The sequence below is a fragment of the Crotalus tigris genome, unplaced genomic scaffold, assembly GCF_016545835.1.
Source record: "Crotalus tigris isolate CLP2741 ecotype Arizona unplaced genomic scaffold, ASM1654583v1 scf7180000019496.3020429, whole genome shotgun sequence".
Taxonomy (NCBI): Eukaryota; Metazoa; Chordata; class Lepidosauria; order Squamata; family Viperidae; genus Crotalus; species Crotalus tigris.
In genome coordinates, this window is record NW_024097566.1 from 814067 (window position 1) to 830376 (window position 16310).

Consider the following 16310-nt stretch of genomic DNA (forward strand, 5'->3'; position numbering starts at 1 on the left):
ATGATATATTGATTTATTTATCCTACTTATATGGCCACCTCTCTAGCCAATAAAATCTAAGTAACAAACAAAATAAAAACAAAATTTCATTAAAGCAAAAAGTCAGCTAAAACTGCATTGAAGCTCAGTAAAACCACACCATTAAACACTACTACTACTACTGCCTCTTCTACATTTGTATTGGAAGTGCCTATTAAGGTGCTTCCAGGTTGAAAGAATTAGCTAGTGACATCACTATTGCCCAGAGAATGCCCAAGGGGGCTCCTTCTATTTTCTCACCAAAGTGGTACCTATTTATCTACTTGCATTTCAATGCTTTTGAACTGCTAGTGGGCAGGAGCTAGGGCAAATTGATGGGAGCTCATTCCATCATGCAGCTCACTCCCAGGTTTCAAACTGTGCAGCTGTCGACCTCTCAGTGATCTTTTGACTCAGTGTCCTAACCAAAGAGCCACCATGGCCCCAAATAAACATGACACATTCATGCCAAAGCTCCCTCATTAACAACCTAATTCCAATGCTTGGGAAGGAGCCAGGCTTTCACAGCTTTCCAAAAGGCCGGCATATTTCAAAGAGGACACTATTCTGTAGGACAAGTGCCATAAAAAAGAAGGTGCAAAAAGACAATGCTTTGCAATGCCACCTAAAGCATGCTCACTCTGGGGTAGGCATAAACCACTAGGAAGAGATGGTCCCAGAAGTAGAAAAGTGAAATGTTACGTAAAGCATTAAAGGTGACAATCAGCACCTAACACTGTATCTTTGAGCATCATTTGGGTTTGTTTGTCTTTTAGAATGGAAATTATGTGAAGGCAGTTCAGTTGTCAATTTGCGATATGTCACTTCAAAATGTTCAAATCATTGGTATAGGAATATAGATACAAAAACTCTATGTATGTAAATAAATCAATATGTGCAGTTAAACCTAGCATCAAGCATTTATATCATCAGGGACTTGTGATGACCAAAGTCTTTAAGTTTGATGCTTCCTATCTCTCAACATCAATGAACTGAGTCTGGGTGAAACTCAGCCCATTTGAATTCCAGTACTTGTAAAATCTTTTGTGCACAGACGTTGCTTGTTCAGGATCAATGCATTGTTGTGAAAAGGGTAGGGGATGGAGGTGTTTAATATTAGTAACAGGGCCAATAGCCATGCTTCACTTTCTGTATGTAAAACATTCTTCTTATATACAATGGATAAACAAGATGACAGTCTCTTAATTTTGCAATACCTTCTGAATTGAAAATAAAAACTCATTTCAGCTAAACCATAAATAAAACTATATATTAATATACGCTAGCTTGACAATTGTATATTGGAACCTCCCTCTGGATTGCTTGTTGAATAACAGTCACTTGCAAACTAAGATGTTACAGGGAGACTAAAAAAATTCTGCAAAAGTTTCTGAATGTGGTTAATTTTAAACAACAAATTTGCGTCCATTTATTCTTTTGTATATGCGCTAGAATTACCAGATCTGGGTTGCAAATTCTGGATATTACTAGAGGACAGCAAAAATACTGCAGTAGTCATCCAGATTTTTTTTCACTCTGAGGCTGTTTAAATAAGCAGAATTAATAAAACCGAAGTGTGTTCACATACCACTCCATTAACAGAAAGCAGCTGGTCTCCCCGTTTGAGTCCTCCATGCTTCTCAGCTACTCCTCCAGGAATTATGCGAGAAATATAAATAGGAGAATTTTGTTCTTTTCCTCCCATTACGTTAAATCCAAGGCCTTCATCCGTCTTTGGCAGTTCTACCACTCGGGGGTGAGAATGCCCTTCACTAGCTGCAAATGCAGCAACTGTTGCCTAGAAAAAAAAATGCAATTTTTAATATATTATGAATACAGTTAGGAGCTTTTCTGCTTATTTGTTTCAAATATTTATTCATAAGAACAATGCTTTAAAATTTGGTTTTTTTAATTGCTTCATTTAAAACAACAACAACAACAACATAAAATGTAATGTTGCCCTGCCCAAGACATCTGTGTACAGTTATATCCCAGTGGTGTTATTCTGAGGATTGGACTGCTTAAATCTCAAGGTCTCAGTTCCATGTACAGTATACTCAGCTGGAACTCCTGCATATGTGGTTATTCACAATTATATCAATGCAATTCATATCACACAATGGCTCTATGTTCTATATGTTCAAGAATTTTTTGAAAGGGGAACTCAATGGTAAACATTAGATTATTTGTACCTGTAAATAGTTTTTACAGTGAAATGGAAATAATTCTATGTTCTCTAGCAGATGATCCCCAATTCAGTCTAGATACTAATACTTGCAACACAAATTTCCCTTTCCGAAAAGGGAATGGTATGATTAGTATGTATATATATACTCAAATTCTTATTGGCTACTTTGAACACACTTCCCTTCAATATAAGCAGATTTCAAAAGATGCTTTCTCTCTCTCTCTCTCTCTCTCTCTCTCTCTCTCTCTCTCTCTCTCTCTCTCTCTCTCTCCCTCTCTCCCTCTCTCTTTCTCTCTTTTACTTTTTATTGAACACTTGGTTAAACAGAATGATGAGATGCAAATCAAAGCAATTCTTAAAGCATACTAGAATCCTTTATATAGCAGTGGAACATAAAATGGTCTTATAAAGTTTAATAATCTTTTAAAATATGAAAGGTTTGTACATATAGCCAATATAATATTAAAGGTTTCTTAAATTTTAACAGTAGCTTAAAGGGTTAGTAGAATCTCAAGCTGAATAGGGTTTTTTAAAATTTAGCAACTTTTTATCAGAGGGCACTACATATCTGAACATTTATTTGACTTATTGAAACATAAAACAGAATATATTCAATTAACTCTTTCATTGATTTAAACAGGAAAGAACATGTATAATGAATTATATGGGACTAGGCAATAGGGTGTAGAGATAGGCTCTGATCCAATTTGAACAATTAATTGAATTTGATTTGATGATTTGAAAGACAAATTGGTTCAGTTCAAATTTCTGTATTGACCTGAATATGTTTTCAGAAACAAATTGATAAGATGATATCACATTTTATGATTTAGTTCAAATCATAAAAAGTTCATTTGATTCTGAGAATTGATAAAGTTGCTTTCAAATCATATGTGCATATAATCCCACTTAATGGTGGTTAATTTCAGCTGGCTCATTTCCATGAGTCTTAAATCTCCTAGAGTAAAAGAATAGCTAAATTTCATTAGGATCGTATTTTATTAGATGGATTTTGATAGCATGAATGTATTCTCTTAGTTACATATACAGTAATATTATCATGCAAAATTTGTCATCATGCATGCCAGACACAAATGCATAAGAAAAATACAAGGCAGACAGCCCAGAAATAACCAGGAAATACTGTAATATTGAAACATTGCTGTCCAATCCTCCTGTTTCATATGAATAAGAAATGAGAATGACAGACCTTCATGAGAGTTTTAAGTATACCATATAATGACAATTTTTAACTTCACTATATAATATAAAGTTAAACAATCTAAAAACATCTTTCTAGACTCAAGTAGATTAAAACTTAAATATCTGTAGCATTTATATTAGGTCATCTTCAATTTCCTCTAAATAATATAAATCTACCAATAAGCAAATGAAAGAATATTACTTAATATCTTAATTATCTTCAATATATTTAATATTAAATATACTATATATCTTCAGTAATTTTCCTCCATAGCTTATCTCAATTTAAAATTAATATAATTCTGTTGCTGGCTATAGTGTGAAAAGAAGAGTCACATTTATTATTCTGGCTTGCAAAGAACGGTTGTCCTCTAGTATGTATTAAGTTGCTAAGGTTGCATTTTATACTCATTCCCCCCCACACACACAGACAGACCCTATTTGAAATTCATTTAAGTTTCATCAATAGGAAACAAAGGAATTGTTTTCTTGAGAGATACCTACTTTGTTACTAATTTTTATTTCTGTACAATGCAAACTAAATTTCAGATGTATTTCATAGAGTAGTATTTCTTTTGATGCAGAGAGCTTACACTGATTTATAATGACCTTTACAGCATTTGATCCTAGCATCAGTTTTTCAGGAGTTTCTGCTGCTTTTTTGTTGACGAAATACATGCTAAGAATTTCTGAACCTGGGAGCCTTATATTTTGGGCCTTACTATATACGTTGAATCTATTAGAGAAATTAGCCATAAGAGCTAATGGTCAGTATTTAATTGCAATTAAGTAGAAGCTTTGATTGGAAGGCGACTCCAATCCACTCCATCCCCTCACCCAGTCCCAATAAGCCTCGTGGCCACATACAACATTCTCTTTTCTTAAACTACAGGAGTAGCACAAAGGTTGAACTTGTCGATATGATTGTTACCTGGGAAGTAGCACTGGTTCTAGACTCTGGGCTGCCACTGATGTCTAAATGTTCTTATAGTGTACACACGAAAACCTGAAACATACACGCGCACAGTCAATTACTGGGCCATGTGGAGAATAGACCTCCTTAAACTACAAGTATCTTACCTTGGCAGTAGCCCTGGCACGAAATTCAGGACAGCCACTAACATTTATGGTTTCATGCATGTATTGATATACCTGAAGGTATACAAAGAGAATGATGAAAAGAAAATTAATAATCTGTGTGATCTCCACAGGTCCAAACATTTAGTGCTTCTTTTATTGATCTTTAATGTCCTTGAAGTTTCTCACTGCACTGAGCATACCTACCTCCAAGGACCTTTCTGAGTCTTTGGCTATTTATTTATTTATTTACCAGATTTATACCCCACATAAGTCACCTAAGTCTGGGCAGTATTTCTCCTGTCCTAGTCTACACTTAAGATGTGGAAGAATGTCAATTTTCTAAATATTCAAACACTATTTAATTTAGGGAGGAAATACCTTCAAAAGTGAACTTTGCTGCAATGGCTGTGTGAAATGTGCCTAATTAACTCAATGAAGCATTTTGGTTCTGTCTTTCATTTCCCTTCATTTCTTATGTCATTCTGGAAACAATCATTTTAGCAACTGGGAAATGTTTGGCTTAGAGTGATTACCATGTCTCTTACTTTGCAAGGTCCATTAAATTGAAAGGCTAATTAGAAAGCAATTAGCGGTAGCTTTTATGTGGCATCACCCTTTGTATCCAGGTTCTACAATCCAAATCCATATATAAAAGGGAGAACAAAGCCCACAGATAGTATAATATAATAAAAGGTAATTATCATCATCATTTTGATAATAAATATTATTTCCGGTAGTTATTTATATTGTATAAAACCATGGTTGCAAATTTTTCATTTTTCCTCTAACTTGAGGCTACATTTTTCTGTTTTGGAGATATACAATTATTCACTCATTTTGGATGCTTATATTTTGATTTATCTTCCAAGCTCAAAAAGAGAATAACTTTTTTTTTACAAGAGATTTGCTATCTGAATTCTGCATTCAGCAATGACATTGGATAGAAAGCAAGTCAAATAAAGACATTTGAAAATACTTCAACTATATCAAAGGCATGTAAGTTGTCATTATCAGTGCTAATGCCATACAGAATACACAGAATAAACAGTCACAGAATATTTTTAATGCATGCACTATCTGGATGAAAATTTTCCCCATACAGAAAAATTACAATTTCCCATGGCCCAACACTAAAGATAAATCTGTGAATCCATAAAGGAAACAATGTTGTTTCACTGAAGGATAATGAAGCAGTGTACAAATTATAACCTTATGGAATATAATTGGCTTTTGACAGAGCCCTAAAATTCATCGGCCAGAGAAATGTGTAAAATAGTGGCTCCAAAATGTTGAATACAAACTAAAGATTCAATGAGAAGATATCATACAAATCTTTTCACAAACAAATCTCTGAATATTTCTTCCTTAAAATGTCCTTCATTCCAAACATAATTTAGAGAGAGAGAGAGAGAAGGAAAAAAAGAGGTGTTTTTGTTACTGCTAAGAGATGAGATTTACCAGTTTGTTCAAATCTAGTGTCTGCCTATTTTTTGCTATTATGTGACAAAGCAAATGATCATAATGTTTCTATTTCTATGAATTGAATTAATGCATGCTGCAAACTGTCATATTTGAAATTGTCATCCTGTAGCTATAATCAAATGTTAAATAATTAATTTATTCTTAATAATTTCTGGTTTAATTTAATATACCATAACTTAGTCATATGATACATAATGATTGCATTAACTTGAATGTTTGCTTCAAGTAAAAAAAAACATGCTGGTATTCAGATAATTAGGAAGCCATCAACTAATTTTCAAAACATTTCAAAGTCTGCTTTATTATTCCTCAGTGAAATAGAACAGTAGGTTTGTTTTAGTCCTATAACAGAAAATGAGCCAGATATTTCATACAGCAAACAGTGAGAGCTGGTACGGCTCATAGACTTTCCTGTGCTATACAGATAATCCTCGACTTACAATAGTTCATTTAGTGACTGTTTGAAGTTACAATGGCACTGAAAAAAGTGACTTCTGACCACTTTTCATATTTATGACTGTTGCAGCATCTCCTATGATCATGTGATTTACATTTGGATGCTTGACAAATAATTCGTATTTATGATGGTCGAAGTGTCCCAGGGTCATGTGATTCCTCTTTGCAACCTTCTGACAAGCAAAGTCAATGGGGAAGCCAGATTCACTTAACAACCGTGTTACTAACTTAACAACTGCAATGGTTTACTTAACAAATATAGCAAGAAAAGTCATAAAATGGACAACTCACTTAACAATTTTCTCACTTAGTAACATAAATTTTGGGTTCAATTGTGGTTGTAAGTTGAGGACTACCTGTATGTTCATTTGTGGTATTTAACTTCATTGAAGAATATTATTTTAACAACAATTCTGAAGAAAAAATCAAATGCCAGGCCAGCTGCCTTCTATAGGTTAAAAATGAAAAGCCACAATTTTATGCTTTGCTTCAAGCAGCAAAATGTATTGAACCATCCTTAAATGTAGGCAAAGTATCTAGGGAGATTCTCAGTCATCCAAATTACGCTTGTCCCAAAGGTCCTTTTTTAAAAGGCAACTGGAGTTTGTTTTCCTTGTAGACATTTCACTTCTCATCCAAGAAGCTTCTGAAGTTCTGAACTGAAGAAGCTTCTTGGATGAGAAGCAAAACATCTTCAAGGAAAACAAAGAAACTCCAGTTGCCTTTGGGACAACCAAGGCAAAGGAACACTATTCTTATAGTGGAACAGCTAGTATGTAATCCTGTATTCAAAAGATAGCCATATATACTTTGGATCATCTTGAAAAGTTGTTGGAAGATGAACACTTTGTAGCTTGTTCTAACCTTACCCAAAAAAGAGAACAAAAACAATATTTCTGAGCTGAATTCACTTCATTTTTTCGAACAGTTGTTATAATGAAGAGTGCAGGAAATAGAACAACTTGCTTTGAGGCATAGAGATGCATTAAAGTAAGGAAATGCATAATTATTAAAACTGTGAACCTCAGGAAAATTAAAGTGATTAATCATAGGCACTTTAACAAACTAATGAAACATTACATAATATCTGCAAAATAATGACATAATTTCAAAGACCATAAACTCCTTAGTTAGTTCTTTAAGAGTTAATCTGGAGTCTTTTGTGATATATACTGGTAAAATATGCTCAAGCAGGAATCTGACACACCAATAATCCTTTATTATTGATAATTATATAAAATAATGATTTTAACAATGATTTTAAAGTATTGATTCTCAATTGAGACTTAAATACTTCCTATAAGAGCAACATAATAAATCATTGAAGAAAAAGAAAAGAATACAGAACAAGAAAAATCTACAATAATATCTTTATCATGCTTTTTTTCCATTACTGATTAGAAAAATGATAATCCAGATGCAGAACTTACACTTGGCTTGCTGAAGTTCTCCAATTCACTTTCTGATAACTCCAGCTAAAAAGACCTTCTATTTGAAACTCCTAAGTAGGCTACTGGAGTTAGTACGGAAGCAACATTGAAAGGCATTTCCAATGAGCCAGAAATATTGGTAACTGACCGTGCAGATATCTTCCAAAGACCTTAATAATAGATTTTATAATGAAAGGATGTTCTATCTATTTGTGCAACAGTTGATGTTTCATTCATTTCAATATATTTGACCTCCAGTCAAAGGAGTACTTATAAATATATAGTGTTAACCATCCATAGCCTCTTGATATTCCACAGATTAGTCAGAACATGGACAGATAGATGAAAATTTTAAGGGCCTTGAACCATACAAACTATCTAGTTTCTGGATCAAGCCATTTACCAAGTCCTTTGGTCCTGCCGATATTTTTTACCAGCCATCAGCTTTCACGGATAAATCACTCTCAGTGATTTATCCATGAAAAATAAAGTATATAATTTCAAATCATCAACTTCCTTGAAATATATTATCAAATCCATATTAGTTGGGATAGGTTCTTGGTCATCAGGTGGAATTTAATATCCTGTGCTGCTCCTTCTGTAGTATTAGGGCTCAACATATACTGATAGCATTTCTAAATGTCCCAGCTACCTAAAAGCAGCAGTATGCACTACAAATGTTAACATCTGATGGAGCATTTGATTGGTAAGATGAAATTCCTATTTTAGGAACTAAACCTCTTTGCCATCCAGTCCTAGCCTCCTGATACCTGGACTAGCTCAGGGAAGAGAGCTGCAGCAAATAAACTGCCCTGTCTTCTACCATACAAGATTACATAATATAAATCGAGGTTAGCATTTTCCTCCAGGATTAAATCTTAAATAATCCTAAATGATTGATGTATTATCATCAACTGACCTAACATTAAGAGGAAGACTGTTAGGTTCAAGGGTCAGCTCTCCTGCATCAGGAATTCCTTAGTTAAGTTGTAATGTGAAAGGGGCAGGAGGCTAGTTTTTTTTTTTTTTTTAAATACACCTTCAGTTCCTGTGTCTTAGGATTTTTCTGGCTTGTTTTATCTACATTGCAATTGCTTTCCAATTTTATTTTAGGTACATTGCTCTGGAAATTCTTACCAAAATAGAAGCAAACAATTTTTGCTCATTGGTAGACTACATTTCTGTGTCCAAAAATCCCAAGTGTCTTCTTTGAAAAGCTTTTTCATTATGGCTGATGATGGAAAGCAGCTCAGCTTGGACAGGGTTGCCAAAAAAAGTAACTAATAAAAAGCAAGAACAATCAGGATTGATTACACAGATGCAGGGGGCCTCAGGTTCATAAAAGCTGTGCTGAAAGTATGGCATGTATTTTTTTCATCTGAAAGAAGTAACATATTTTATTCAGAATATTGATAGCAATCATCCCTAGGAAACAAACATCTGCATTGTTGCAGCAGTTGGAACAATTGGGAGCTATGCAGCTAAGGTACGTGTCATCTTGCCTTGTGCAGTGGTTATGATGATTCATCACCAATCCCAGACTGGCAATGAACTCATGTAGCTCTTAGTAGGCTTGACATTTTTAATTAGACCATATGATAGGAATGTATAAAAATTAGTAAGTTAATTGATACTTTTTTCTGAAGGAATTTATCACTGTGTGTCTATGGGTGTAGGTGTGGGTGTGAGTGTTCATGAATATTGACTTCATTCTCAATTGAATTTCAATCCTTATATTTGGAATTAAATATCCTAAAGCACTGTTGTATTTTAAGAAAGATTATAGTACATTCTAAAACAGGTTTAGATACTTTGTTTAAGATATCTCTTTTGACAAGTAACATCCGCAAAAGAAACATCGTGTTTCCCCTACCACATTTTATACTTTGCCATTTAGCTTCATGAGAGGGAATTAAGCAAAAGTGGCATAAAGGCTGAATTGTAATGGAGCATTTCACTTAAGAAATTATATAAGTACTGAACAGATGCAAAGGACACCCCAAAACTGATTCAAAATTCTCCTTTAGCCAATTCCTGTTCTTTCACAGGGCATATCTAATATTCCATTCATCACAAAGCACTTGAACAAAATATTAACAAGATTAATATGATCTATTTTGTACAGATCATATCTACACTAACATTATGGGGCATGTTCTCCTAATATAAAAGATACCAAAGGAGAACACAGCAGTGAATGAGCTAGATTACTTTTTAAACAGGACAAGGGCAGGCAAAGAAGACTTGGTTACATAAAAACAATCACATATATGAAGCTATGAGAATGAAACCAATATATTTAAAAGCAGGGCTTTTTTTTGTCATAGAATGCACCGGAATGGAGTTCTGGCACCTTTTTTTGACAGATTTTCCAGAGTTGCGTTCTTTTCCTATTGTTGCCTTTCCTATCCTTGTTTGCTTTTGAAAATGCCCTGCTGGCAGTATGGTGTGAGCGGAATCCCCTCTGGTGCTGTCTGCCTCCATTAGGAGGAGCCACAAGGTGGTGGAGCACCACAGCCTGAGCATGGCTTGATTGACTGGGTCGGACCATGTGGTGTGGAAGCCGATGGTAGCATGGGAGACACATAAACATGGAGGCCATCTTTCAAAAGATGGTGAGTGAGCCTTTTGCCTTCCCTTACAGAAGGTGGGGTGTGAGGTTAAAAAGAGGAGAAGCGAGAGGAAAGAAAGGCGGCTGGCGTGGAAGCTCGCCCAACAGCAAAACTTTGCTGTTTCAGCTCCTTGGGTAGCTCAAGGGGATATCTACGAAAATCTCTTTTTAGTCTTTTATACTTTATTTTCAAACTGCAGAGGGGAAGAATAAGAATAAAGCCAATGTCTTGTGATTCGGAGGTATTATTATTATTAATATATATTAATTATGTATTGGTCAGATGTAAAGTAGACCTACAGTATGAGGTTTAATCAGATCTATTTATTAAATTGGGTTTACCTTAAAGGTAAATTAAAAGTAATCTGTTCACTGACAAAGTTTCAACTTTAATTTGTTTCAAGTTAATATCCATATTAAACTCCAAATGTAATTTTTTCCATCTTGTTTGACAACTTCTTAAAAATAATTCAATTTTTTACAAGCAACCAAATTTTGTTTTATTGGGCCAATTTCATTCCACAAAGAAAGCTGACATTTCCACTCATTAAATTAAATAGGTATGCCAGGGGTAAATTTCCCAAAAGATTAATAAAATGCCTTCTTGTAATTTAAAGCCATACAGTGCATGGTAACATTAATAGTATTAACTTATCTTGAACAAAATCCTAGTCTTTTAGATACACTAAAAATTGAAGGTTTTTTTTTTTTAACTACAAAGGCAAACCTTGTAGGGTAGGCAAGGTGGGTTGTTTGATGTGTGTGAGTTCTGGCACTTTTTTTAACAAAAAAAGCCCTGCTTAAAAGATAACAATTGTCTCAGCTGTGAAACTGGCAAAGCAAAAAAGAAAAACCATTTGGATTTCTGAAAAAATATTTATTGCTAGTAGGGTAATGTACACAATCTTGAAGACCTGCCAGAGCAATTCTCCAGCTCAGCTTATATCTGGTATAATTAAGGAGTTACACTGAGTCAATTTCTTACAGTTTCCTCCCTCATCTGAACTCATGAATCTCTTCTTTAAGAGACCTATTTCCTCTTTTAACAGTCTTGTTGTCCTTCCCAAGGACTGTTTGACATTCCATCATAATAAACATTACTATGTACTTGCATTTCTGAACAAGCATATCCACATTCTCATGATAAGAACTTTTTGTTTGCAACTGTCCTATAGAGAACAGTGTCAATTATATGATGTAACACTACATTCTGGGGCATTAGATTTATGCCATGAGTGCCAACAACATGCAAAATATAACTGTTTTAGACTTTTTGGACCAGAATATCAGAATGTAATAACTATAAATAATACAAAATATTACCATAAATATGCTTAGCAGAGAATTTGCTTCAGTAAGTCTTGGGTTGCTTAGCCCACTCAAATAAATTGAGATTGCAACTGATTTCATGAAACTGAAACATGAAAACAAAATTATTCTTAAAAGTTCTGATTCATGCTATCCAGGGCTTTGTGGAAGCACAAGTCAGGAAATGCTGATAGTGAAAGAAAAGAATATCCCCTTGCTCACTTGGCTTTAGGGAAAAACTATTTTTTATAATGATTTTGATTGTCATCTGTATTCTAATTGTCATCTATATTGCACATATATTTCCTAGCCTATATTTATAATTAAAACAAAAAAAGTGTCTATTTTGTTTGGGAGGAAAAGCCAAACATTTGAAGAAGGCCAAAATGTTATGTGATTACAGTATGTCAGCCCTAAAAATTCAAGCTCATGTTCAACTTATATTTCACTTCATCTTATCACCGATATGAATTTGTAAAGTAATTAATAGCTAACTCTCTATTTCTACAGAGTATGTTCAGCCTATTTTTATTTTATCTCCCCTTGATCGACAAGTACAGCCACAAAAGTGCTGGGTAGTCTATAGGAAAATGACTTGAGTTATCAAATTATAGTCAGATTAAAGATTCAGTTCAGAGTAATAGCTTAAAGGCCAAGATATGAGGTAATGCTGTTATTATTATTATTATTTTAAAAAAATGAGCAATGCAAGTATTGTAATCTTACAGTTTTTAACCAATTTCTTTAAATTTATCTGAAGAATAATTTTGACTTGGGCAATTTTCCTTTGCCCCCAAATTGATATAGATTCTAGCAGAAATGGGAGATACATCAGGGAAAGAAGAGAGGCCATGAAAATGAACAGAGAATTAGACTGGAAACAGCCATGGGTCACAGGCTAGCATTCACATATGGGATCTAAATTTTCTAATCATGGAAGCAAAATATGAAGGTAAATTTCTACAGAAAACTAAATAATTTAATGCTAATGTATCACAACTTAAGAAGGTTAGTAGAAAACAGCTTTGTAGAGGGGAGTGTATCAGGTATAATGAAATGAGTGTAGATTTGGGCAACCATACTATTCATGTGAGGAATCAATTCTAAGTAATCAATCCTTTCTAGGCAAGAGTTCAATCTGTATATTGATTTTCCCTCACAGACATATCACTTCCTGAATGTGAATTTAAACTTTGGTTCTCTATTTTTTTTTTACTTCAAAAGTAAAAGAGTAAGAAAAGAAACTGTGATGGTGTTTGATAACTGTGGTAGATAACTGTGATAATCAGAAACATTTTTCAAGATTAAAAAATGAAGAAAATGTTAGCAGTAGTTAGGATCTTTGATATCTTTTTAAACAAATACTTAAATGAGATATATTAATGGAAGAAAAAAATAATTTAACTAATTCAGGAAAGGTAGAGAAAGAAAAAAATCAGGAAAGGAAAAGTGAGAAAGAAAAAATAAGGTTCCATGCTGTTCTTGTAGTTGCTCTGGAGACCAAAGACAACCCAAAACAATATGGAGTTTAGAAGAAGAATTTTACTTAGAAATCACATAAAAAAAAAGAAACTCATTTTTGGACAGTCTCCAATGTTACTCATAACATGTATTTCACTTGTGGATGTCCATCTGTTGCCTGATGTTATGATACCATATGTCTGGAATAAAGACGAGAGAATAAATTATAACTTTGGGGTTCAGAAATCTGTCAAGCATATTATGCACACTTTGTGATGATTCCTCCTAAACATTTCTCCATCATGGCTGAGGATAAAATGTTGATTCAGGTTTTTAAAAGAAAAATAATTTCTTTTCTAAACAGAGTGCAAACTCTCACCATTTACTGCACTGAAATGAGCTTCCAAGTAATGATTTAAAAATTAATCAATTATGACCATAAACTGATAATCCAGGCATATATCTAGATTTTAAGTGGTTTTTTTCAACTGTGAGCTAGTTATCTTTATTCTATGAATATCAGAAAGCTAAAAGCAAAGAAAAATATTGTGTGTGCTGGTATATTATTTCAATATATAAATTTCTCAGAATGCAATTGCATAATATGTCATGGGTCTTTGCCAGAGTGTACAATGTTCTAAATAGCTCATAAGCTATATGCACTTATCATGAGAATTCCCACAAATTCTTGTAGGCAGCATCAACTGAAAAACTATGTGTAAGTACAAGTACAAACTATGTGTAATACAAAGCTAGTCCAAACTAACTTAAATTTTCTTCCTTCAAACAAATAATGCCAATTGGAAAATCCAGACTGTTCATTGCAGCAATATCACAGCACCTCCAGTTATCTATTCCTTCAGCTGCTAGTCACTAAAAGCTTACCTGTTGTTGCCATAGAATAGAATAGTAATGCTATTCCATCAGCAGAAATGAATGGATTCTGCTGGTGGGTAGACTGGGTGCTACTGAGGAATTCCTTAAATCTGTAGAATCCCAAACCTTCTTGTTCCCTAAACAAGGGGAAATTAGAAATTGATTTCCCTTCCCACCAACTTTACAGAAATGAACTTCAAAAGGGGAAAAGAGAACATGTATCCCCATTTTTTTGCAGTAGTTCTACAAAGGCAAAGTAGGGGAGAAAAACACTGAGTATTCTACAAAGATGCTTTTAGATTGTTTTATTCCTTATAGGGAAGAAGAAAAAAAATCAGCAGCCTGTAAAGAACAACCAATTGTTAAGCTCTGGCTAAATAGCTTTTAGTTCATTCAACCAATAGTGAATACTAATTTTCTGATTTCCTCAGTTTTTCTATATGTTAGCTGCTATTTTTCCACATATAAAAAAGTATATTTAAGCAATACCTCATTGAGGTATTAATGTTTTCTGATATGGATAACAAACTATATACATTCTCTCATCAATCAGAAGTATTCATTTGATTCAATTAAGGGCTTTATTATGTTATCTGCTCTAAAGCATTGAATAGTATTATTTATATTAGGGTTCAATAATTCTTCTATGTACTATGGACCAAAGATGAACACACAAAGATGAACACACACAGAGCAATATCAAACTCTCATAAAATCACAAAATTACAAAAGAGGTTTGAAATTTCACCATGTGATATTGTAGGTTTTCAACCAAGAGCAATGCCATTTCATAAGATATGTGGAATATAATTTTAAGATGTTTATTTGAATTTCCATCGATGCTACTTATGATTATAAAAAAGTTTTTAAAAAGCCCAGGATCCTGTGCTACCAATTCTACATTTTCCAAGCATTCAGGAAATTTTAAAATTGAGAATGCTGTTTCAATCTATATATTGTATTTGCCTTGGTTCCCTAAATTTATTTAAGTGAAAGGGAAAAAATATTTTCTAACAAGCATGTGAATACTGAAACCTTAATGTTTTGCCACTGACTACAAGTTAGTAAATTAGTAAAGCTGTAATTATTTAGTTAAAACATTCAGTTTTAATTATTTTGAAAAAATAAAAGAAAGTGCCCATATGTAGTAAAATATATCAACATTGTTTAAAAATAAGGAAGGGTTACAATCAAAATTATATTTTCATAGGAAACATTATAAATTTACATACCAAATTCCTATGCTTTGTAATTGAATAAAGGCCCTTGGTCTTAATAGATTCTATTACCTAGTAAATGTATTTAAGCTTACATTGATGATCAGATTTTTCTGGGCATATCAGTCCAGTGGTGTAGCCATCACTGATCTGCAAGCTCTAATGTTCTCACTGTGTACCTGCCTTGATGCTGAGGCACTGGCTAGAGGATTATTTAATTGGGTTGACTTCCCTGTTTAACTCTCTCCCCATCATTAGAGAACTAACTACAACAAACACTATAGGCTCTGTGAACCTCCCAGCATACTAGAACAATAAGAATGTAGCAAGAATCTAATAACTGTTACATAAATTCATTGGATTGTTCTCATAATTCCTCTGCCTGCACTTCATGTGTAATGTAACGTTATCCCCTAAATCCTCAGTATAAAACATTTTGGAAGGTAAATTCTGTTTATGTCAGATCAGACCTTATGTATTTTTATGCAAAATTTTATTTTTTATTATTGCAGCATTGATTGTGAACAAATGCCAATGAGTTCCAGAAACTCCATAGAGCAATATTTATTTATTGGCATGATACAGAGGTCTTTTCAATGGTATGTTCATTCTATCTGCATTAACAGCAGTGATAGTACTTTCAATCCCTCTCTCCCCCCCCCCAGGAAAATGTTTTGCCAAAAATTTATTACCATACCTCTCTGATAGCTGTACAAAACTCACTCTGCAGTACTTTTTTAAGCGACTGTAACTTGTGTCCTGGTAATTCTCCTGATTCTTGAAGTTTCTCTAGTAGTTCAATTGCTCTGGCAATATCTGAACAGATACAAATGAAGGAGAGTGGGAGAGGGAGAGGGAGAGGGAGAGGGAGAGGGAGAGGGAGAGGGAGAGAGAGAGAGAGAGAGAGAGAGAGAGAGAGAGAGAGAGAGAGAGAGAGAGAGAGAGAGAGAGAGAGAGATCGTTTCAGCTAAAATAGCATA

The 16310-nt window shown here is 33.9% G+C and overlaps 1 protein-coding gene across 6 annotated transcripts in view; it reads right to left on the reverse strand.

Annotated features, from left to right (window-relative positions):
• Positions 1-16310, reverse strand: part of LIN7A (lin-7 homolog A, crumbs cell polarity complex component) — a 30292-nt gene that overhangs the window by 6496 nt on the left and 7486 nt on the right. The window contains exons 1-5 of one of the 6 annotated variants that reach the window (XM_039362968.1): positions 16028-16148; positions 11792-13437; positions 8995-9137; positions 4490-4561; positions 1607-1816 (exon numbers count right to left, since the gene is read on the reverse strand). In XM_039362968.1, the coding sequence (XP_039218902.1) occupies positions 1607-1816; positions 4490-4549 (270 nt within the window). In that variant the 5' untranslated portion in view covers positions 4550-4561; positions 8995-9137; positions 11792-13437; positions 16028-16148. Of the gene's footprint in view, positions 1-1606; positions 1817-4489; positions 4562-7296; positions 7388-7857; positions 8262-8994; positions 9684-11791; positions 13438-16027; positions 16149-16310 lie in introns of those variants that run through there. The other 5 variants (XM_039362967.1, XM_039362969.1, XM_039362972.1 and 2 more) reach the window with 5 other exon arrangements.